At 41.1% G+C, this 26725-nt stretch overlaps 2 protein-coding genes across 4 annotated transcripts; one reads left to right on the plus strand and one right to left on the minus strand.

Moving 5' to 3' along the window:
* Positions 1-618: 618 nt before the first annotated feature.
* Positions 619-10984, plus strand: LOC130407872 (uncharacterized protein KIAA2026). Of its 3 annotated transcripts, XM_056731190.1 has the most exons (10): positions 619-691; positions 1209-1352; positions 1612-2307; positions 3461-3661; positions 3908-5154; positions 5519-5592; positions 5671-5760; positions 6821-6936; positions 7321-7478; positions 7693-10984. In XM_056731190.1, the coding sequence occupies exons 3-10, from the start codon at positions 1688-1690 to the stop codon at positions 10464-10466; spliced, it is 5280 nt and encodes a 1759-aa protein (XP_056587168.1). In that variant the 5' UTR covers positions 619-691; positions 1209-1352; positions 1612-1687; the 3' UTR covers positions 10467-10984. The 3 variants fall into 3 exon arrangements, with proteins under 3 accessions (XP_056587168.1, XP_056587167.1, XP_056587166.1); XM_056731189.1 differs by lacking the exon at positions 619-691 and having other exon boundaries at positions 1032-1357; XM_056731188.1 differs by lacking the exon at positions 619-691 and having other exon boundaries at positions 1032-1352.
* Positions 10985-11131: 147 nt separating this feature from the next.
* On the minus strand, positions 11132-13775 carry mlana (melan-A). The gene is made up of 5 exons (XM_056731192.1): positions 13663-13775; positions 13242-13342; positions 12591-12687; positions 12364-12471; positions 11132-11576 (listed from the first exon to the last, which is right to left on the minus strand). Exons 2-5 carry the CDS (start codon positions 13328-13330, stop codon positions 11508-11510), a joined length of 363 nt encoding a protein of 120 aa, XP_056587170.1. The 5' UTR covers positions 13331-13342; positions 13663-13775; the 3' UTR covers positions 11132-11507.
* Positions 13776-26725: the final 12950 nt, after the last annotated feature.

Consider the following 26725-nt stretch of genomic DNA (forward strand, 5'->3'; position numbering starts at 1 on the left):
AATCCTTATAGGATATAGAAAGTTATTAGTAATAAGTAACTAAATACTTTTTGGAGAGAGAAATGTGTACAGTAATATAATTACACTATTAAATATGTCATTAGTAACTTGTAATTCATTACTAGTTAATGTAAATGATAAAGAACAGCTTTTGGCAGGTCTAAATTCATCATTTTTGTTGAACACAAGCCGCTGAACTTCTGTCCCTCATTTAGGAAATATACAGACTAATATTGAAAAGGTTGCCATAGTAACCCGTCTACCATTAAATTTTTAACATTGAATCTAAAAAAATATCTAAATATTTATTAACGTCAAGTGTTTGAAAAATATGATATACTCCCTGAAACATTCTGTTCTGTAGACACATATAGTGTTAAATATGCAGTGCAAACACACGGGTGTTTAAAAGTCACGTGTATTTATATATATTTGCACAAAATAATCAGCACGTTTGACCAGTTTGAGTTTTAATATCAAAATATGACATTTAGATTTATTCTAGTCCACAGTTTGAGAAGCAACGATGTCGAAGTATCGCGATACTTTGGTGTCAAACGCGGCGTGAAGTCTCACAGTGACACCTGGTGGTCAAAACTTCTGCTTGTTTTAAATGCGCTGTATTATATTATCATATATTCATAGTGCAAAAACATACACACACAAAATACAAAACAACTCAAAAAACTTGGTAAGAGAATACAGAAGAAACAGTACTAGATTTTTTTGTAATATGAATTATTAAATTGTTTAAAGTCATTGTGAAATCTTTAATGCTAACTGCAAGTTTTGTTTTTCTAACTCTGCATTTTCTATTAATATGTAAAAACACAATGTAGGGTTGTCGTTGTTCATTGTTCATATAGTTATACACTTTTATTTAACAATATGTACAATTATTGAATACTTTATTTAAACATACACATGTGTGTGTCAATTTAAAGTCCTTGTTATATTTATGAATTTTTACACATTTTTATGAGAATGTATTATTATATTTTGCTATTAAGGTTTCACACAGTCAGGCGCGCGCGCGCACTCTTAAAGCGGCTGTGTTTCTGTGATTCTCTCTCAATGTCGCTGTGTTTCTTTCATCTTATTAAACGCGTTTTGATCCTCGTTGGTTTTGAGTTACATGGATATTTTTATTTCCCCAGCGCTTCGGATTTAAATGGTTTATTTGTGGGATTTTTTTTTGGAACTATGAGCTTTAGAAGTCTGCGAGAGGGAGACCGGAGGCTGCCCATCTCAGGCGACCTGTCCCGGGTGTGAGAGTGAACTCGAGGCCGCCGGCGCTGCGGCCTAGTGCGGCTGGTTTCATGGTTCTTACAACAGCACAGCAGAGCGCACCGGTAATGTGAGAAAAGCTCTTAAAATCATCAAATAATGATTGAAACACAAATTAAGTAGAAATCATGCTGACAGATGCTGTAGTTGAATCGGATGTGACATGTATTCAGGGTTTCTTTAGTTTGCATTAAACTATTATGAGTTTTCTTTGTTCGTCAATATTAAAGTAGAGTTTCACAATAATGCATTTGAATGAAGCACTTGGTTAAGACTTTTGAAACTTTTAAGTAAGTCAACTTTTGTTGCTTTTTATCACACCAGTGTCCATCAGGAACAGCTATGACGTCATGTGACGACAGAATGACATTGATTGACAGATGATGCTGGAGGTGCAGGTATGCGAGGCCCTCAGCATGACAGTCAGAGAATGAAGAGTGGACACACATGTGAATCCGTGTCACACGCTGCCTTTGACATGAACCTGAACCACCGTTTGACCTTGACCTCCTGCATGTTTAAACCCCAGTCCGAATGTCTGGAGGTGTCGGAGCGACTGTGTAACGGTTTGTCTGACCAATCTGGGTTGGAGAATTTCAAGTTACACTGTAAAACAAGCGAAGTGGATCCTGACAGGGTCACGGTGACCCTCGAAGACGACAGCAGGTCTTTAGGGTCCAGCACTGTTGAAGATGAAGATCGTCTCGCGCCTGAAATCCAACAGGCCTACAGAATCTTTCAAAGCTTCCTTTCAGAAAAGCACAAAGCTACGACGGCCCCGTTTTGGCATCTCGTCGGCCCCGGATCGCACAGGGATCAGGCCCCTGATGGTGAGATGTGTTTCAGAAAGATGGAGGAAAAGTTTGTGAAAGGAGAGTATGAATCCATCACAGCGTTTGTGGCTGACTTCAGACTGATGTTAGAGAACTGTTACCGCTCTCATGGAGTCCATCACTGGAAGTCCAAACAGGCCCAGAAACTCGAGGTGATTCTAGAGCAGAAACTCACTCTGCTGTCCAGGTAAATCGTCTCTAGGTGTTGATAAGCGGTTATATGGCACCAATACATGTTTTTCATTATAAGTTGCCCATTCTTGTATTAGACCAAAATTAAATATTAAAATTGCAAAAATGAAATAGTTTGGACCAAAAGATGCATTCGTGTGACCACACCCCCTCACATGTACGTCAGTTGGTGGTCTGATGTGACTAAGACCACCCAAATGTAGACTCAAGTAAGGTGGTGTACCTGTCAGTACAATTAAAGAGGAAACTGATGTTCCAAATATGGTGAGAGGCGTTACATTTCCCTCACACGCTTGCATTATTCCACCAATCACTACACACTGGTGAACTGGCCAATCACAGCACACCTCGCTTTTCAGAGTCATGAGCTCTGTCAAAAATCTGAGCGGTTCAGAGAGGCGGAGCAAAGAGGAGATACAAACATGAACGGTATGAGGAAAATACAGCGTTTTTCAACCTCTAATCCTGTAAAAAAATTGCATTACATCTAAAACATTCCGAAATATTCATTTTAGCCGTATCATATGACCCCGTTAACATTGTTTAACGGTGTTCAGGCGATGGTGAATAAAGTTGATATATAGGATAACATTTAGAGACATTTGATGTTAAACAATAGAACACAAACTGCACTGCACTAGTTGTGTTTATATAACGTCTTGTGGTGCCATCCCATAAAGGTAAAAAATCTCTCTCGCGCACCTTCTCCGGATCTGTTCCACCTATGTGGAATGATCTGCCCACTGCTACAAGATCTGCAGATTCTGTAGCCATCTTTAAGAAACGCCTGAAAACACATCTTCCGCCAACATCTGACTGATCTGTTCTGACTCTTTTCTTCTCTACTCTAAAAAAAAAAAAAAAAAAATGAATGGTTCCGTATACTGTGTTAGGCTATGTGAGTCTTCTTTTTGATTGCACTTATGCTTTTGTTGTACTTATGCTGTCCTAATTGCTTCCATTATCTACCCCACTTGTAAGTCGCTTTGGATAAAAGTGTCTGCTAAATGACTAAATGTAAATGTAAATAGCAGACGAACAATACTCGAAACCAATACAGACGCCTTCTGCATTACTAATCCAGACCTTGTGACACTTCTGACCTGTACTGGTGTTGTGATGGGGATGATGTTTTTATTCTTCACTAGAACACTGAGAGAGAAAACCACACTGGCCGTGACATCCAGAGGACGCTTTGGCACAGAAGATGAAAAAGCCCCAGCAGGCTCATCGTCCAGACGGCGCTCCGTCCCACGAAACCTCGCGGCCATTACTGTGGGCGGCAGTGAGTCCATTCTGGTTCAAGCATTGAGACTCGAAGAACTGCAGCGAGCCAAAGAAGAGAAACGGTGAGATGATGTAACTCAATATTGACACATGTTCCACATCCAGTGATTCTTGAGTGCATGTTTAGATGTTTGGCTTTTATTGTTCCTCACGTAAAAATGTAACAACCCCATTAGAAAATACAATAAACACAATACCATTAGACTAAGACCTTCATAACGGAACGAAATAAATAAAGATTCAACTTTAGCACATGTTAAGATTCATTTCACACTAGTCATGTGTGGTCTTTGCTCTTTGACACGCAGGCGGCGAGAGCTGGAGAGGAAAGAGTCAGAGGAGGTGTCAACTCAAGAGCTGGAGGATTGGGAGCGTTCATTACTGTCTCTGGCAGAACCGTGGTCAGTCCACAGCACGTGGGAGCTGCCGGCCATCGGTCACTTCTTGTGTTTGGCTCAGACGGCTCTGAACCTTCCTGAGATTGTTTTCTACGAGCTAGAGCGCTGCCTCCTGATGCCTCGCTCAAGTTCCTTCCTCTCCAAGGTCATGACCTCTTTGCTCAGCCCTCCACACAAAAGATCGACCCTCCAGCGTCGCCCGGCGCTACCGTACAGGAAGTGGGAGGCGGAGCTTCGGCGGAGAGTTCAGGGCTGGTATCAGTCGGTGGGCAGGGCTGAAGAGCAGGTCGCGCGAGCCGAACACCTCGGTCTGTGCCATCAGTTCTTCTGGGCCGTCGGGGAGAGGAATCCGCTGGAGGAGACGCCGTTCCACCTGCTTTCGTTTAACCGGCGCGTTTGGCTTCTCAAGGGACTCTGTGATCACGTGTACGAAACGCAGAAAGACGTCCAGGACGCTGTTCTCGGGCAGCCCATTCACGAGTGCAGAGAGTCCGTCCTGGGCTACGACGGTCATGAGAACGCCTACATTCACTTTCCACACTTCTGCGGCGCAGACTTGAGGATCTACTGCCAGACTCCCTGTCTCCCAATGGAGTTTCCTCTTCCGTCGTTCCACGTCAAGAGGTCTGAGGAGGAGCCGAGGTCCCAGGGGTCAGAGGTCAAGGTGAATGAGCTTCAATCTGAAGATGGTGTGAAGGTGGAGATCGACAGCGTAGAGGTGAAAGAAGAGGAAGTGAGACGCTCCTCCAGCATCTGTTCCCAGCACACACAAGATTCTGGTGGCGTTCCGCAGGTAGAAGATTTAAAAGACGTGAACGAGTCGTCAGACAGTGAGATGCGCTTCAGAGTAGGAGACGGCTGTTATGAAGGCAAATCTCCAGCTCTGACCTCACGCCAGCACCTTCAGGACAAACCTCCCTGCACTGAATGTTCTGAAGCATCGACTCGCCGCTGTTCTCACTGTAACCACAGCCGGCCTGAAATCAACCGGCGCAAACGAGACCATTCCACGGATGAGACGGCGGAGACAAGGCGTGCGAAGAGAAAGAAGAAGAGCAAGCTCAACATGAGGAAGACCAACACGAGAAAACAGGAGAATGAGAGAATGAAGAAACGGGTGCAGAGAGCGGCCAACAGAACCAAAAAACACAAACTGAGTGAGTTTACATTTCTGTTCAACTCTGATGAGATTATCAAGAGTGTTCTTGTGATATCTGTGACTGTCACTCACACCATAGCAACAGCAGAACAGCGCTTAGCAACCAGCCACGGCACCTCTAGTCTCATAGCAGCATACTTAAAACATCTGAACAATTTAATAACAACATCTTACAACCAACTAAACATCTGCACATTCACAAAGTTGCGTTATTAAAAACCTAACAACACTCTGACAACCCTGCAGCATCCATCATCCACTGTCATCAGAAAATGGATTAATCTAGTTGGTTTATTGCATTTATTGTGGTAGTTACACAAATGTTTAATGATGTGTGTGTGTGTGTGTGTGTGTGTGATCAGGGAAAGTGTTTGACAGTAAGACTATGAAGAGAAGAACAGGATCATCACTGCTGCCCCTGGAACCATCATTACAGGTGACATTCATGAGACCGACCAGCATGAGTGTTTCTTCCAGATGTGTTGATGACATCACTGTTTGTGTTTGTGTGCAGTTGGTGTGCTCCAGTCTGGATGATCTCAGACGTCTCATCAGTCGAACTGAAGATGAACTAGATGAGTTTAACAGCACCAAAAAGAGATCTGTTAGTAAGAGAGGGAACACACACGCAACACACTCACACAAACACACAGATTATTACACACGTACACACACACAGATTAATAAACACACAGATTAATACACACGTACACACACACAGATTAATAAACACACAAACACACAGATTAATACACACGTACACACACACAGATTAATAAACACACAAACACACAGATTAATACACACGTACACACACACAGATTAATAAACACACAGATTAATACACACGTACACACACACAGATTAATAAACACACAGATTAATACACACGTACACACACACAGATTAATAAACACACAGATTAATACACACGTACACACACACAGATTAATAAACACACAGATTAATACACACGTACACACACACACAGATTAATAAACACACAAACACACAGATTAATACACACGTACACACACACAGATTAATAAACACACAAACACACAGATTAATACACACGTACACACACACGTACACACACACAGATTAATAAACACACAAACACACAGATTAATACACACGTACATACACACACAGATTAATAAACACACAGATTAAGACTCATACACACACTCGCACTCACAGACACACACAGGCACACACAGATTAAGACTCATACACACACTCGCACACACAGATTCATACACACATACACGCACAGACAGATTAATACACATGCACACATATGCAGATAAAGATTTTAGACACACACAGATTGATACACAGACAAACTAATTTGTCTGAAACCTCATAGTACATAAAGCATATATCTGACTCTTAGCGTATCTGCACCAGTTCCATATTCAGTGTTATTATTAATAATTTAGGCATAAAATCAAAGTCAAAGTGTTATATTATATAATCATACCCTGAACTCATTATACGTTTATAAATGTAATTAAGAGATTTTCAATGTTTTTGTGTTGTGTGTTTTTACAAACATACATTTTTTTATTTTGTTACATGGACATGAGATACATTTGACAGAAGTGATGAGACACAAGGTGTTGATCTTAGGTCAGTAAAGTGTGTGTTTGATGTTTCAGGGAAGATGGCCACACAAGAGATCCACTGTGAAGGAGTTACACATCACACTTATAAGGCTGCTGAATGAGCTGTTGCCATGGGAACCCAAACTGGTCAAGGCCTTTCAGAAGAACAGGTAAAGATGAATCCAGATGAACTGAGCTGTGTTCCTGCAGTGAATATCATTCGTCTCACGCTGCTGAAATATTCATGTTTGACAACACCATGGATCGCCCTTTGCTCTTAAAACATCAACACACGTTTATCATCTAAATACAAATGTTGAATCTGTGCAATAATACAGTATATTTCCCCTTTACTTCAACCCTTCACTGCTTTCCCAAACCTCTGCATTGCTGTAAAACAAAGAAGTGATCCGGGAGGTGAGCTTTTCTCTGTAACGCGCAGAGACGGCTACACTTCACTGCATTCTACATGTTTCTGGGGTTTTTCCACCTCAATGCATCTGTGGTTTCCTGGTAGCAGAGCTCGGTGAATAGTCCTGTTTTGTTCTTAACAGAGTGCGTTTGAAAAAGGAGTGTGACGATTTCAAAAAACACCCTGAATATGAGAACTTCATCAGAGAGGAGATGGATACGGCAGACGCTGAAGAGGATTCTTTGTGCGCACACACAACAGGAGAAGTCACCGCACTGAATGAAGATCCTGAGGCCGAAGGTGAGTCACAAACATCTCACCCCCCGCTGACACCTCCAAAGATCAATATTAGATTGTAAACATGTGACCCTGCCTTGGTGTGATTAACATCAAATCATCCAACCGTACATAATTTAAAGAACAATTTTGTGTATCGTGAAATTAATGTGTAAAATCGCCGCGATCTTGACGTTTAATATTTCTTGAGATTGATCCGTGTTGTGCTTTTTTTCAGCGCACGTAAACCATCTTGTAAATCACAAATCAAGATGGACAGATCGCAGGCCTGATGTCATCATGTCAGCTCATGAGACGGGACCCTTCACACGTGCTTCAAAACGCCGTCACGGTTTACTGAATGAAGATCTGAACGCATTGGAGAAAAGACAAACAGACTCCCAGAGTTCCTCGAGTCCCAGTGTGGAGACCAGCGATCACACGACAAACATACAACCATCAGAAAGATGTTCAGTCTTATCTGTCCCGAGTTTTCAGGGGACTCACAAACCCATTCAGGCGCTGCTGGCCAGGAGTGTGGGAAACAAAGTGACCTTAATAAATCATCCCAGCGCTGCTCTAATGGCTCAGAGAGCTCGAGAGGAGAACACGACATCAGCACCTGTGACACCTGTCCAGCCGTCAGCCACCTGCTCACTGGCATCCCGCTCTCATCCCGTCACCACGGTAACATCACAGAGCACTGGTCCGCTGGTGTATAAGACCGCAGGAGGTGTGGGGCTTCTTCAGCAAGGCGGCGCTTCTGTGATCTTGTCAACATCACATCACAGACCGGAGGATAAACAGGTTGTTATTTTACCTTCAAATCTGTTAAGTCAGAGCACTGAGAGACACAACGCTACAGCAGGGTTTACTGTACGTGAAAACAAGGTTCCTGTCCAGCAGGTAGCGCCACTGAAAGACACCGGTGACAACCCAACACCAGTTTCACCTATTTTAAGAGCGTTTCCCACAACCGCTGGGCATACAAACACCACTGAACCAAAACAAGAGCTGAGGACTGTGTGCATCAGAGACTCGCAGTCGATTCTCGTCACGACCCGAGGAGGAAACACAGGAGTGGTGAAAGTGCAGACATCAGAGAAGAACAGAAGCGCCACTTTACCGCACAGCTCTTTTACCATCTCTCCACAACTTCAAGCCTTTCTCGTGTCGAAAACTTCCACGTCTGTTCCTGACTCCCCGAGCGCTACATCTTCACCCCCCGTCAAGAATTTCAGTTGGTTCAACTCATCTAGTGTCAGGACGGAAACCTCCTCTGTCACCTGCAGCGATTCATCTTCAGGAAGAAGATTAATGACGAGTAACGTGCAGACTTCCGTCTCCAAATGCGTCGGGAATCCCCCGCAGGAGATGCCATCAGATCAGTCCTCACTCCAGAAGATGTTTCTGCTCGACCCGTCATCCAACATCACCTCGTCTTCCGCAGCGGGTGTGACGCCGGGGTCAAGGGTCATGTTTGTTAATCACCCATCCGTCGCTAACAACTCCACACTTTCTGTTCCAAAAGGTGTGTCCAACGTTTCCCCGCCCGCGCTCAACGCCTTGAAGATGATTCCCAATCTGAAGACGAGTATTGGAAGCAGCGCTGCCGGTCCGGTGATGAACATCCAGAGCATCTGTTTTCCAGGATTGAACTCAAGGATGTTGAGCGCACGCAAGACCGAAGTCTCCACTAAAACCACACCTGTCACGTCAATGGCAGCTGATAAAAGTCACGAGTCAGGAAGCGGTGATGGCGTTCACAAGATGGCTGCTTCTGCTGATGGAAAGACCTTTACGTTTTCAACCCTGGGCACGGGTCACATGGCGTCCTCTGAGCTGTTGTGTGTTGTGAAGGACCCGTCCACATCACCCGTGCTCAACGTTCTGAATAATAAATCAGGTTTCGGCTCAGATTCACTTTCCTCTTTTTCCGGAAGTTTGATGAGCAAACACACTACTAAACTACACGTGATGTCACCCCCCTCATCTGTTCCCCACACAACACCTGTGACATCCCATCTTACTTCGGTGCAAACAGGAAGTAGTTCTACGTCATGTCCTTCTGTCACGAGCTCCGGGGTGAGAAGCGTGCAGGAGAAAATTGTGATCAACACCAGCGCACCGCTGGCTCCCGGAACTCAACTACTCATCAACAACACCAGGTTTCTGGTTCCTCCTCGAGGTCTTGCTGCTGGCACTCATGTTCTGCTCATCTCCAGCTCGTGTCCTGGCGGCAGTCTCAGGTCTGTTACTCCCAGAGGTTCGAACGCTTCAGGTCCATCGGTCCTTCAGGGTACAAAAGTGTCGTCGCAGGTCAGACTTCCATCACCCACCACATCTTCAGATGGAGTCTGTCAGCAGTCGAGTCTTTCTAATACTCTTCCTGCTGGTGTGTCATCAGAACCCAGCTTGGCGAGCGTTGTGAGACTTCCTGTGTTTCAGACCTCAGATCTCACACTTCATCCGTCGCCGAGCGCAAGCGGCGCTTCCACGTCTGTCGTCTGTTCTCATTCGCAGGGACGTTTATTGAGCACAACGTCTGCAGTTCTACAGTCACCTGTGATTTCCCAGAATGCACCAGTGATGACCAGAGCACCCATGAGGGGCACTATAACAAGAATGCAGAATCTTCCTGTTGCGACGGTTCCACCGATCGGCTGTCAGGTCACCCCTGTCGCCACCGTTCCTCCATCCGTGGACTCTGTTATAATGACACTCCGTCAGCCAATCAGAGCGCTTCAACCTGGAACTTTCGGAAAACCTGTTGTTTCACCCCAACTAACACAAATTCAAAGCACATCCGCTCTACACATGACCAGCGGCACCTTCAGCAAACTTCTGTTGAGTCCAGACGGAGCGGTTCTCAATGTAATCCAAACATCATCTGACACACACGTTACAAGAGAAGGAACGACGGCTCAAGTCAATCATCCAATCACAAGAGTTACTGTAGCTGATGATCCACTGAGATCCCAAACACAGAATCCTGAGAGACTTGATCACTGAAGAGTGTGTTCTGTGCTTTCTGCCGTCACAAGACGGAATAACATTTCACTGTTTTCAAAACACACGTATAGTCTCTGTTATGTTTGGAGTTGTGTTTTCATGAAGTGTAGACATTTCAACAGGCCAGTAATGTGTTTGTGTGCCTGGTGTTTTTTGTACTCCATTTGTATTCAAGAGTTTGAATGTTGTGTAGCAGTTTTCATCAAACAATTTGTATTATTGTTTTTGTTTCAGAGTCGTTCTTTAATACAAGCGTGTTGTGTTCAGACACGCTCGGGTTGAGTATTATCACATTTGATCTGAAAACTGTTTGGTTTTGTGTTTGTATGAAAACATGACAATAAACATGACATATTTATGATTGAAGAAAAAGCATTCAACGTTGATTTAACATTCTTACAGATTTTAGAAATTGTTACATTTTAAAACGGACTCAGACTGAAAAGAAACACTGTTGTGTAGTGCTGTGATGTCTTTATTCTGATGCAATAAACCGTTTATACAACAGTGAAACTGCACCTGTGTAAAGCACAAGTCATTCAGCATCTGTTTGTGAAAACTGAATTGAAAGAGAGTTATTCAAACATGAAGAACGTTATTTCAGTCATTCTCATCTGTAATATTAAAGTAAGAAGCGTTTTTTCAAATACTGTGTGCATAAATCGGCTTAAAAACTACAAATAAACAGTATGGTTCTAAAATGAGATCCAAAAACGTGTTTTGATTTTCCAAGTTAGCTGTATGCAATATTTGTAGAGGACAGGACGAAATCCAGATTCTCACAGTTATTACGGCTTAAATCAAAACAAACCAACTGCAGTTTGATTTATACTAATTGGAATGAACATTAAAAAACATGATTTAAAAAAAAAGTTCTCATTTTGGAACCAAACTCTTCAAATGTTTGGCATTCTTCTTAAAATGATCATATGATTATGTGGATTAACATTCTGTATGTGGTCTAGACGTCTGTATTGTGGAGAAGCTGTAGTGAGGAACAGAAGAAGATGAGCGGCTGTAGTTAAACATTCTGCTGGTTCTTCAGGGGGAGTAAGGTGGAGGTGAAGGTCCAGACAAGATCTTCTCATAAGCTGGAGGAGCGTTGGGAGTCTACAAGAGAACATTTAAAACAACATCATACAGCGAAAGGAATACGAAAACATTTATTATCTCCTTATACCATAGTCTGATTGGATACTGGATTCTGATTGGCTGGAAGGTGTGCATTAAAACCAAAATTAACTAAAATTACACCATAAACGTCAATAACAGTTTTTTAACACCGTAGGTTAAAGGGTTTTAATGCACTTTGTGTCGGTTGGTTGTTGGCCTCCACGTTGTGCATTACAACCCTTTAACGCATGCAATTGTACAACTGTTGCTCATGAGTAACTGCACAAAAATCACACTTCTGTTACTTGTGTAACACACACGCACTCATACACAAAACACACTTACAAACACATGCAAACTCATAATCACACATACACACACGCACACAAACACACACTCACACACCTACATATACTCATACACAAACACACATACTCACACTCATACACACACTTTACTCTCTTAGTCCTCACTCTGCTGGTCTAAAACTCAAACCGGTCCTCATAAAGATAGATGTACAAGTACACACACGCACACGCACACACACACCTACACACACACACACACACACACAGAATCACTTCAGTATTTGTAATCCTCACAGCACCAGTGACCTAAAGCCCTTTCTGCGTGCAGCACATCACATGTCTCCTTTATCCCCTCAGGAATTCTGGGTAATAGCAGCTTGGCTACACATGTTCTCAGAACAGCAAATGTGACAGTGAAACACTTTGTTATCGTTTGTGTGATGTTTGGTTTAAAGCAGTAAGTGAATTGTGTTTACCACAGTCTTGATGCTGCTGAGTTCATTCAGCGCCACTTTGGTTTGTTCTCCTGATCCAGCTTCAGTGTGCTGACTCCATCTCATCATCTCTCTCCACGACTGGCCGTTCTACACACACAACATCAGGTTATTATATCACACAGTCATAACTCTTAAAGACTGATTATTATACAGAGACAGTGATGTATCAGATCATTCAGACGTTACACACGTGATCACAGACTCACTCGGATCTTTCTGTATCCACTGCGTCTGCGGTAGAACCAACATCCCAGAATGAGCAGAGCGCTGAGAATCACAACCAGAAGAGTGATGCCTGCTGCCCTGAACACACACACAGTTAACACACTGCCCTGAACACACACACAGTTAACACACTGCCCTGAACACACACACACACAGACACACAGTTAACACACTGCCCTGGACACACACAAACACACACAAACACACGCACACACAGACACACATTTAACACACTGCCCTGGACACACACAAACACACACACACACACACACACACAGACACACACTTAACACACTGTTATCAGCTGCCTTGAACACACACACACACACACACACACACACACAGTTAACACACTGCCCTGAACACACACAAACACACACACAGACACACAGTTAACACACTGCCCTGGACACACACAAACACACACACACACAAACACACGCACACACACACAGACACACACTTAACACACTGTTATCAGCTGCCTTGAACACACACACACACACACACAGACACAGCACAACTGATGTGAAATATCTGGATGTGCATGATTGATTGTGTTTAAGTGAGTTATTAATTATTGTTTGTTTGTGTATTGTGTGATTGATTATTGTGTGTGTTTGTAGACTGACTCTTCTGCTGTGATTGTTCCTCCGCGTCTGCTGGAGAAGTGAACGCTGAATTCACCTCGAGATGTTGAACCCGAGCCACCGTAAGACATGCTGACAAATCACTACACACGTGAGAAAAACACACACACAAAAAACAAACAACTGCTTAACACGGACACAATACACCACACATCATATATCAGACTGTATACATCCCATAATATGCTGTTCTCACATTTCATCCTAAAATCAAAAGACAAACTTTTAATATCAAGATAAAGAAATGAACATATGGGAATTTAAATCAGACCGTCACACAATAGATTATACACCATTGATTTGAGCTTTTTAATTAGTTTAAGCTGTAAAAGGTTATTTTAATCATTCTACAAGTGAAACATTTACACAACACATTACATGAAACATGTGAATCAGATCTTACCAGAATTCTTCAGTAATTAGATTCCACAGAAGTTCTGATGGATCTCACTGGAGTCTGACTGAGTCTCTTTCTCTCTCTCTCTCTCTCTCTCTCTCTCTCTCTCTCGCTGTCTCTCTCTCTTTCTCTCTCTCTCTGTCTCACTCTCTCTCTCTCTCACTCTCTCTCTCTCTCTCATGACCGTCACGGGTTCAGCTCTCACATTAAGAGCCATTGTGAAGCCCCTCCATCACCCCCAGAGGTCTGACTGTCTGCTGACCAGCTCAAGCACAACATTACCCAGAGTAACTAACTTCTTAATCTATTATTATCAAGTAAACTGATGTTACATCAGCAAGTGCCTGTTCATTTTAATCCTGTTTTGAGTAAAATATCTTAATGTATGTCAGTATGATTAGAAAAATCTAAATCAGATACATGTGACCTGGGTTTACTTCATATACGCCTACAGAAAATCTGAATAAACGGCACAATAACACAAGCAGAATGACAGTATACTGTTCAAACACACATGATGTTGAATCAGGTGTTAAATTAAGAGAAATATTCAGTGAAGTTCTGCAGAAGACAAACCCGTGAGTTCAGTTCTCTAGAACAGGGGTTCTCAACCATCTGATTTAAAGACCCCCACTGTATTCAACAATGCCCAAAGACCCCCACCCCGCTCACAAAAACACTACCTGGAAAATAAATTCTTCTTATAAAAGTTTTAGGGCTTAACATTAACTGTAAAAACATTTATTCATTAAAAAAATGGAAGTTACTCGTGTGCCAAGAACCATGTAGCTCATGTTTTAACATTCAGTGTATATTAAAGTCTTTTTCGACTGATTTTACCTTATTAAAAGAAAACCTTGACAATAATTACACAACCTGAATATAAATCACACTGTTTGCATCTTTAAGAGACATGAACTTGGACAAATAAAGCCATGTGCAGTAAATCACTGCGCTCAAGACAGCCGCTGTTTAGATTCAGCTGCGCGCATGTTGAGTGTGTTACGGTAAATTCCAGGAACAGCGATTTTAAAGCTTTATTTCAATGTAGAGGATCCGTGTCTCAATGACATATTGGTCCGTGTACTTTTGCGTCCATTCGTTTTTCTTTTTTTAACAACTATATAAAAAACAAAAAATGTGCTTTTCTTTATATTTGTTTTCAAGTTAATGGAGAGATTAACCACAAACAAAGTACATTTTCTTATTTAAAATTATTTTATAAATGAAAATCAAATTATTGGTATACAACTATTTTTTCAGTTTTACAAAAATGCAATTTTTTTAAATAATTCTTGTCTAACTTCTGGATATTTAATGTAATGTATATGCAATTTGTGTTAGTTGCACTACGGATAGCTCGGGATCATGGCTTCAAAAATCTAAATCTTCTAACAGTCCTCGCCGAACAACCTCGTCCAACACCAATTTGAGACAGATGCTCAGCAACGTCCTTGTGTGTGTGATGTTTTAAAATCATGTCTGTACGGTTCCAGAGACATGGTGCTTCGCATTCAATGGTGCGGGAAAAAATATTTCCGGGTCACTAATTTGGCCTCAGAAAACTAGTACAATTCGCTTTTATTCGATATTAATTTGTGTATTTTATAAATGTAAAGTAAGGTGCAAAAAGTCATAAACAAAAATCTGAAAATAAGTCAATATACATTTTTTTCGTAGAATGTTCTGAATACAGTTCTAATTCAAAATTTTGAATGTAACTTTTTTTGCTTAAAATACAACAACCGTTTATATTTTATTTTTATCGTCATGGTTAAAAAAAGAAAAACGAATGGACGCAAAAGTACACGGACCCTGATTTCATTGTTTTGAGAGGATGATGTTAATTTATTTTGATTGAAAAGTTAATATATCTTTAAGTTTTTTCGTTTTTCTTTATTTTAATTTTCATTAATTAATAGTAATAATAGGGGGCACGGTGGTTTAGTGGTTAGCACGTTCGCCTCACACCTCCAGGGTTGGGGGTTCGATTCCCGCTTCCGACTTGTGTGTGTGGAGTTCCTTGTGGGTCTCCTCCGGGTACTCTGGTATCCTCCCCTGGTCCAAAGACATGCATGGTAGGTAGATTGGCATCTCTGGAAAAATTGTCCGTAGGGTGTGAGTGCGTGAGTGAGTGAGTGCGTGAGTGAGTGAATGAGTGAATGAATGAGTGTGTGTGCTCTGCGATGGGTTGGCACTCCATCCAGGGTGTATCCTGCCTTGATGCCCGATGACTCCTGAGATAGGCGCAGGCTCCCCGTGACCCGAGGTAGTTCGGATAAGCGGTAGAAAATGAAATGGAATATTAATAATAATTTTGTTAAGAACATTTTCCATTTTGTCAAATTTGACAATAAAAATACATTGAGACTGTAAAAGATAACCTTCAGCACATTTTTTATTGTTGCTTTAAATCTTGCATCAAATAGTGAACTGCATACTAGACTTGCATGCATGTACAAATCACCAGCAGTAAATATTGTGCACATAGAACTACAAGAAGCAAGACAGTTGCAAGCCTTTAATTAGAGTTATGTAAAGCTTTTGATGGGACAGTTAGGTCCTAGAGATGAGCTGAAAACAGCTGCGCAGAGGGGGCCTCATTTGATTAGATTTTTTTGTCATGCGGGGCCCAAAATTCCTGTTGGGTTTCCAGAGATAGGGAGATGCTAGGAGCGCGGCCACCGGTTCGTGTGGTTGCGAGCGTACCGGATGCTGAGGGAGGGCTCAGGGGTGAGCCAAGGCGTAGAAGGACCTCATAGACACTGACAGTGACACCGAGTACCAGCGACTGGCTGGACATCGACCAGAAACACCCGCGACTGCTGAATGCTGCTGCGCGTTCTATGGACCTGAATGTTGCAGACCAGCGACTGACTTGGTCTCCGTGAGGTCCGCAGACCGAGAAGTCTCATGTGGATGCGAAAGGCATCCGGGATGTACATTCTCCCAGAGCCCGGGACGCCGTCTTTTGTTCGTCGTCGGACAACCTGGAAGTGCCGCATTTTAAACATTATTTGTACGAGTGTATAACGTGAATGAGTGCTTGATTGTGACGTTTATATGCAAATGATACAATGGTCCGTGGGGGCTTGGACGGAGCGTGGCGCGAGGCAACTTCTGTCACTGTGTGAAGTGAATAAAGTGTGTTCAACTGTTATCGGGAAGTGTGGGTTCAGCTGCGACACTAAAACACGAACACTGACTTAGACAAATAATGTACCGATGGCTTCTGCGCGTAACGTGCCACATGGGAAGTCCCCACACTGAGGTCGCTGTCGCTCGGCGTCAAGAGCTCCACTTCCTGCTCACAAAGCCTGAGATCTGACACAGACACTTCAGCCGGTGCGAGGCACAGTTGATGTTCTGATGGAGCTTCGTCTCTCAACGAGCGCGATCACAACACTAATGCTGTAATTATTATGGGCTGTTTTACAGGATTATCTGTATGATCACAGGAAACTGTGGACATCGCTACATACATGTCGTAAGTCACTTTGAAGTCTTTGCTGTTTGTCTCGTGTTTATCGTTTTATGTCATTCTGTGGAACAAAGAATGCACTTTTTGTTGTTAAATCATTGTTTTGAAAATACCTGCCTCAAATCAAACAGGCAGCTAAAATTTACATCTAGTATTTGGTAAATTTAATGCTGACATTCGACTTTAAATGTTGTAATAATTAATCAAATTAAGTAAAACGCCATAAATACATCATGTCACACCTAAACTGAATGACACTTAAAGGCCTTTTGTTGTGTGTATGGATCTCATCTCTCTGCCGAACTGTAAACCTTCTCTTCTGACAGACACATGTGCTGTATCTGTGTGACGGGACAGGGCTTCTCCTCAAGCAAAACGTTTATTAACAAAAACACACAAAAGCAAAGTCATAAAGAACAAACAACACGACTGAACAGAAAGTGAGAAACTCAAAACATAAAGTGCGCTGTGAGGAAGTGACAGAAGCTGTGTTGGAGTAAATGTTATGATAGATTGTTGTCGAGTTAAAGTTTTGTTCTGGGTGGAAACAGGAAGCAGTGCAGTGGGCGCACATGTGTTCCGTCCCGACAACATGTTGCAAAACTGTTTTTTAAACGGAAATGTGTGTGCGTCTTTCTATTTGCGCACAGCTTTAAAAGAAATCTGAATGTCGGGTCGGGACATGATCGTCACATCAGTCAGTCACTTATATAGTGAAGATGAAGCACACATGATCGTCACATCAGTCAGTCACTTATATAGTGAAGATGAAGCACACATGATCGTCACATCAGTCAGTCACTTATATAGTGAAGATGAAGCACACATGATCGTCACATCAATCAGTCACTTATATAGTGAAGGTGAAGCACACATGATCGTCACATCAGTCAGTCACTTATATAGTGAAGGTGAAGCACACATGATCGTCACATCAATCAGTCACTTATATAGTGAAGATGAAGCACACATGATCGTCACATCAGTCAGTCACTTATATAGTGAAGATGAAGCACACATGATCGTCACATCAGTCGGTCACTTATATAGTGAAGATGAAGCACACATGATCGTCACATCAGTCAGTCACTTATATAGTGAAGATGAAGCACACATGATCGTCACATCAGTCAGTCACTTATATAGTGAAGATGAAGCACACATGATCGTCACATCAGTCAGTCACTTATATAGTGAAGATGAAGCACACATGATCGTCACATCAGTCGGTCACTTATATAGTGAAGGTGAAGCACACATGATCGTCACATCAATCAGTCACTTATATAGTGAAGATGAAGCACACATGATCGTCACATCAGTCAGTCACTTATATAGTGAAGATGAAGCACACATGATCGTCACATCAGTCGGTCACTTATATAGTGAAGATGAAGCACACATGATCGTCACATCAGTCAGTCACTTATATAGTGAAGATGAAGCACACATGATCGTCACATCAGTCAGTCACTTATATAGTGAAGATGAAGCACACATGATCGTCACATCAGTCAGTCACTTATATAGTGAAGATGAAGCACACATGATCGTCACATCAATCAGTCACTTATATAGTGAAGGTGAAGCACACATGATCGTCACATCAGTCAGTCACTTATATAGTGAAGGTGAAGCACACATGATCGTCACATCAGTCAGTCACTTATATAGTGAAGGTGAAGCACACATGATCGTCACACCAGTCAGTCACTTATATAGTGAAGATGAAGCACACATGATCGTCACATCAGTCAGTCACTTATATAGTGAAGATGAAGCACACATGATCGTCACATCAGTCAGTCACTTATATAGTGAAGATGAAGCACACATGATCGTCACATCAGTCAGTCACTTATATAGTGAAGGTGAAGCACACATGATCGTCACATCAGTCAGTCACTTATATAGTGAAGATGAAGCACACATGATCGTCACATCAGTCAGTCACTTATATAGTGAAGATGAAGCACACATGATCGTCACATCAGTCAGTCACTTATATAGTGAAGGTGAAGCACACATGATCGTCACATCAATCAGTCACTTATATAGTGAAGATGAAGCACACATGATCGTCACATCAGTCGGTCACTTATATAGTGAAGGTGAAGCACACATGATCGTCACATCAGTCGGTCACTTATATAGTGAAGATGAAGCACACATGATCGTCACATCATTCAGTCACTTATATAGTGAAGATGAAGCACACATGATCGTCACATCAGTCGGTCACTTATATAGTGAAGGTGAAGCACACATGATCGTCACATCAGTCGGTCACTTATATAGTGAAGATGAAGCACACATGATCGTCACATCAGTCAGTCACTTATATAGTGAAGATGAAGCACACATGATCGTCACATCAGTCAGTCACTTATATAGTGAAGGTGAAGCACACATGATCGTCACATCAGTCAGTCACTTATATAGTGAAGGTGAAGCACACATGATCGTCACATCAGTCAGTCACTTATATAGTGAAGATGAAGCACACATGATCGTCACAGCAGTCAGTCACTTATATAGTGAAGATGAAGCACACATGATCGTCACAGCAGTCAGTCACTTATATAGTGAAGATGAAGCACACATGATCGTCACATCAGTCAGTCACTTATATAGTGAAGATGAAGCACACATGATCGTCACATCAGTCGGTCACTTATATAGTGAAGATGAAGCACACATGATCGTCACAGCAGTCAGTCACTTATATAGTGAAGATGAAGCACACATGATCGTCACAGCAGTCAGTCACTTATATAGTGAAGGTGAAGCACACATGATCGTCACATCAGTCGGTCACTTATATAGTGAAGATGAAGCACACATGATCGTCACAGCAGTCAGTCACTTATATAGTGAAGATGAAGCACACATGATCGTCACATCAGTCAGTCACTTATATAGTGAAGGTGAAGCACACATGATCGTCACATCAGTCGGTCACTTATATAGTGAAGATGAAGCACACATGATCGTCACAGCAGTCAGTCACTTATATAGTGAAGATGAAGCACACATGATCGTCACAGCAGTCAGTCACTTATATAGTGAAGATGAAGCACACATGATCGTCACATCAGTCAGTCACTTATATAGTGAAGATGAAGCACACATGATCGTCACATCAGTCAGTCACTTATATAGTGAAGGTGAAGCACACATGATCGTCACATCAGTCAGTCACTTATATAGTGAAGATGAAGAACACATGATCGTCACATCAGTCAGTCACTTATATAGTGAAGATGAAGAACACATGATCGTCACATCAGTCAGTCACTTATATAGTGAAGATGAAGAACACATGATCGTCACATCAGTCAGTCACTTATATAGTGAAGGTGAAGCACACATGATCGTCACATCAGTCAGTCACTTATATAGTGAAGATGAAGCACACATGATCGTCACATCAGTCAGTCACTTATATAGTGAAGGTGAAGCACACATGATCGTCACATCAGTCAGTCACTTATATAGTGAAGATGAAGCACACATGATCGTCACATCAGTCAGTCACTTATATAGTGAAGATGAAGCACACATGATCGTCACATCAGTCAGTCACTTATATAGTGAAGATGAAGAACACATGATCGTCACATCAGTCAGTCACTTATATAGTGAAGGTGAAGCACACATGATCGTCACATCAGTCAGTCACTTATATAGTGAAGGTGAAGCACACATGATCGTCACATCAGTCAGTCACTTATATAGTGAAGATGAAGCACACATGATCGTCACATCAGTCAGTCACTTATATAGTGAAGATGAAGCACACATGATCGTCACATCAGTCAGTCACTTATATAGTGAAGATGAAGAACACATGATCGTCACATCAGTCAGTCACTTATATAGTGAAGATGAAGCACACATGATCGTCACATCAGTCAGTCACTTATATAGTGAAGATGAAGCACACATGATCGTCACATCAGTCAGTCACTTATATAGTGAAGGTGAAGCACACATGATCGTCACATCAGTCAGTCACTTATATAGTGAAGATGAAGCACACATGATCGTCACATCAATCAGTCACTTATATAGTGAAGATGAAGCACACATGATCGTCACATCAGTCAGTCACTTATATAGTGAAGGTGAAGCACACATGATCGTCACATCAGTCAGTCACTTATATAGTGAAGATGAAGCACACATGATCGTCACATCAGTCAGTCACTTATATAGTGAAGATGAAGCACACATGATCGTCACATCAGTCAGTCACTTATATAGTGAAGGTGAAGCACACATGATCGTCACATCAGTCAGTCACTTATATAGTGAAGGTGAAGCACACATGATCGTCACATCAGTCAGTCACTTATATAGTGAAGATGAAGCACACATGATCGTCACATCAGTCAGTCACTTATATAGTGAAGGTGAAGCACACATGATCGTCACATCAGTCAGTCACTTATATAGTGAAGATGAAGCACACATGATCGTCACATCAGTCAGTCACTTATATAGTGAAGATGAAGCACACATGATCGTCACATCAGTCAGTCACTTATATAGTGAAGATGAAGAACACATGATCGTCACATCAGTCAGTCACTTATATAGTGAAGGTGAAGCACACATGATCGTCACATCAGTCAGTCACTTATATAGTGAAGGTGAAGCACACATGATCGTCACATCAGTCAGTCACTTATATAGTGAAGATGAAGCACACATGATCGTCACATCAGTCAGTCACTTATATAGTGAAGATGAAGCACACATGATCGTCACATCAGTCAGTCACTTATATAGTGAAGATGAAGAACACATGATCGTCACATCAGTCAGTCACTTATATAGTGAAGATGAAGCACACATGATCGTCACATCAGTCAGTCACTTATATAGTGAAGATGAAGCACACATGATCGTCACATCAGTCAGTCACTTATATAGTGAAGATGAAGCACACATGATCGTCACATCAGTCAGTCACTTATATAGTGAAGGTGAAGCACACATGATCGTCACATCAGTCAGTCACTTATATAGTGAAGGTGAAGCACACATGATCGTCACATCAGTCGGTCTCTTATATAGTGAAGATGAAGCACACATGATCGTCACATCAGTCGGTCACTTATATAGTGAAGATGAAGCACACATGATCGTCACATCAGTCAGTCACTTATATAGTGAAGGTGAAGCACACATGATCGTCACATCAGTCAGTCACTTATATAGTGAAGATGAAGCACACATGATCGTCACATCAGTCAGTCACTTATATAGTGAAGATGAAGCACACATGATCGTCACATCAGTCAGTCACTTATATAGTGAAGATGAAGCACACATGATCGTCACATCAGTCAGTCACTTATATAGTGAAGGTGAAGCACACATGATCGTCACATCAGTCAGTCACTTATATAGTGAAGATGAAGAACACATGATCGTCACATCAGTCAGTCACTTATATAGTGAAGATGAAGCACACATGATCGTCACATCAGTCAGTCACTTATATAGTGAAGGTGAAGCACACATGATCGTCACATCAGTCAGTCACTTATATAGTGAAGATGAAGCACACATGATCGTCACATCAGTCAGTCACTTATATAGTGAAGATGAAGCACACATGATCGTCACTTATATAGTGAAGATGAAGCACACATGATCGTCACATCAGTCAGTCACTTATATAGTGAAGAAACTCACAAATTTGAAGAGAGATCTCACATGAGTATATAAACCACCTAATAATACAATCTGTGCTGTTACCAGAGAAAAACTGCTGAGTGAAAACCTCTGGTAGTCATGTTGACATTTTCACAGAATTGCCGTGTACAGTAATAACAGTAGTGTCAGATTAAATAATGACATGAGCAGATGAATGAATGAGAAGTCCCTTTTTTCCACTTGAGCTCATGCACCTTAAAATGTTTGTGCAGGTCCCTGACGTCTTGTGAGGAGGGCTGCTGGTGCGTTCAATCCAGTGTTTTGTTTTTCTTGATTTATAAGGAAATATAACTGTCTTAGGTCGGTCTTCCTGTGTTAAAAAACTGCCATAACAGTACGCAGGTCGTTCAGGAAAAGCACATGGTTCTTTCACTTTCGATTTCTCTATATATCAAACAAAACAAGTAACCGTACATATCAAACAATAATATCAGTGGAGTGTTATCCTTTAATATGACTGAGCCACAGCAACATGTAACAGAGCGTGTCAGCTTCACATTACCGATCTACAGTGGACACATTTAAACATCTTTACTTTGACCCATCGAGCGAGCTGTCTCTTTAATACTGTGTGGGATATACACATGCTGCTGATTGGACTGATGTTCATGAAACACCCACCAAAGAAGAGAATCACATCTCAAACACTGCTGCACACCGCTGCGACCATTTACAGGAAACATGTGAAAAAAACAGCTACAGCTGGAAGCCATATTTTCTTATTTACTCTTGTTATAACACGTGGTGGTTCCAAACAAATCCGTGCTTTCAACCTATTTAAATGGATGATAGATAACAGCAACTGTATTTGCATAAGTTTAGATAAATATTAGCACATTGTGTGTTCTGATAACTACGTTGATCACATTTAAAGCAGCATTTTATCTTGGGAGTGATGTGAATGTAAGATCAGTCTTTGTGTGTATTTTTAACATTTAATTTTAACTGCCAAGTCATTAAATGTGAAAACATGCAGTTATTTCACACAATGTACTGCAAATCCTTTTGTGAGACACTGAAAAGAAATGAATGAGCTTCTGTGAAATGTGTGTAAGTATCAGAGACTCCATGACGCGAGTTACTGTTGTCCATTCTTTATCTGGAGGTCTATGTGAGCGTCGTGACTCATATTCAACAGCTCTGGATGTGACATTCATTCAGCTCGTGATGCACTTTCATACACGTTTTCTTTATAGAATGTGTTGAACTTGAAGCAAATTAATGAACAATTGCCCATTTATTATTTCTGAAATGATTCACAATTCTTTGTAAAATAAAATTATATTTTATGTCAAATAACAGAACTAAACTGCAGTTTTAAATCCAATTCCAACTCAAATAAAAAATGTTCAACCGGCACACGATGATTCATTACATCACCACTGATCAGACATGACATCACCACCTTCACAATATTGTGTTAGTGTCCTTCTGCAGATCCATACACAACAAACTGTGATGCACTGTGTGTTATGACAGAACCAGAATGACTTCTTCAGCACTTTGAGCGACAGTAGCTCGTCTGTTGGATCAGACCATTATATGATATTAATACTTATTGCACGGATCATTTGAGAGCTTGATTCTGATTGGCCAGTCGCAACATTCCAAGGTTTGTTATTTTCAAATAATAACCACTCAAACTAATAACACCCTGTAACACTAATGCTGCAAATCATTTTGAGAGGAGCAGTTTAATATTCAACAAAAATTCATTATAAATCTTTTAATAATATATAGGACATAATACATATGATTATACCAATTTGCCTGATCATCGTTTCTTTTTTTAAAACCGGAAGTAAACGGCTTTTCCTCACGGAAGGTCTGCATTCTGTAGAAAGTGACACAAATGACACTCGTCTTCACGTCAGGTCCTGATCACACTGTCGGGGCTTATATCAGCGATAACAACCGGCTGCCGGTACATTATCCCTAACATAGCCAGTCGGAACACAAGTTTAAGACTCTTAGTACTAAAGGTTGAATAAAGGTGGACTGTACGTGTGACAAAAACTAATCCAGAAGAACACAACAGAGCTTCACACAGCTGCTCGGGCCTAAAGTCCTCATGTCATCTTCCTATTCATGGACAATCACATTAAAACTGTGAAATAGATTTTGATGTTCATATCTAGACTGAGAAGAATAAGAGTTAAAAGAATAAAGGTTTGACAACAAGTCACTTCCACTTTACAGTAACTCCTGTCATGTCATTTGTTTTGGAGGTTTGTGTGATTTGTGTTGTTGTAAATGTTGACACAGTGTGTGATATTCCATGTGTTCAGGAGCAGAGAGACTAGAGATTCAGGAGAGATGATGAAGTGTGATGAATCACATGTGGATCATCAGAGATCACAGAAGATCACAGAGAAACACTCGTCGTCCACTGAATCAAAAGAGAATAAATCACACAAACTTGTGCGGCGTCACAGTCTAAACGACATAAGACCAAGCTGTGAGTATTTGATCATTAATGTTCATGTGATGTTGATCCAGACGTATTCACTCTATTAATGATCTATTGTATATTGTTCAGTGTGTCATGATGAAGCAGAAAGATGTAGAAGAGTGTCATCAGTGAAGAATGAGAGCAGATGAACACAGATGAACTGAACATGAGCAGAAGAAGTGTAAAGTCCATCAGGACACCTGCTGAAAGACTGAAAGACTTCATCATCATCTACATTCTCTACTGAACACAAACTCCGTCATCCAGAAGATACTTCAACACAACACAACACTATATCATGATCATAAGGTTGGCGTTTGGATTCTCAGGGCCAGTAATGACTGAGGTGACATTGAGTGAGACATCTTACCATCACTTGTTCACCGGTGCTGCAGTGATAGCTGCTCACTCCTGTGGGTGTGTGTGTGTGTGTGTGTGTGTGTGTGTGTGTGTGTGTGTGTTTGTGTGTGTTTGTGTTTGTGTGTGTTCACTACTCTCTGATGTGTTCAAGCAAATTTTGGGTATGAGTCACCATATCTGACAAATAGGTCACTTTCACTTTATATATATATATATGAAGAGTTTATTTATTATTATGTTATGATGTTTCATTGTGTTAGTGTAAGAATGTTAACTTCTTATGTCCCCATGTCTAAACAATATTCTACGGTTGAAGAGTCTAGTCGACTGAACACACAGAGTTTCAGGATCCAGGAGACAAAGTTTGACAAAGACACAAGTGCTTGTTCAATAAGAGTCCAATGTTTCTTGTTTTAAGGACTAATATTTATAAGCTTGAAACACGAGGTGTCATATAAAACCACCAGAGTGGAAAATCACCAGACTTTCTGTTTAGTCTTATTCCTCCTGAACAATCAGATATGATTACATATTAATATTACAATAACAAAACAATTGTCCCTAGACATTATTAGGAACCTTGAGATGGAGACAACAGATACTTATATCAACATAAGACAGTATAAGATACGATACAACTTTCAACGAGGTTAAACAACAAGAATGTAAGGCACATCTTATGTGAATAGAAGCTAATATTAATAGGAATGAATACGAATGAATACATATGATATATGAACTTTGTATTAAACACAGATGCAATATTTGTAGAGGACAGGACGAAATCCAGATTCTCACAGTTAGTTAGCAGTATTGTTTGAGTTATTACGGCTTAAATCAAAACAAACCAACTGCAGTTTGATTGATATTAATTGTAATGCACAATAAAAAACACATGATTTCATGATCTCATTTTGGAAATAAACTTCATATATATATATTGATAGATATATGTGTGTGTAAAATGCATTTCTATGTTAACTTCTTTACTCGTTACCCTTATGTTTTTTTAATAAAAACATGTTTAAAAAATCTAAAAGCCATGCACA

Source organism: Triplophysa dalaica, chromosome 19 (genome assembly GCF_015846415.1).
Source record: "Triplophysa dalaica isolate WHDGS20190420 chromosome 19, ASM1584641v1, whole genome shotgun sequence".
Classification (NCBI taxonomy): domain Eukaryota; kingdom Metazoa; phylum Chordata; class Actinopteri; order Cypriniformes; family Nemacheilidae; genus Triplophysa; species Triplophysa dalaica.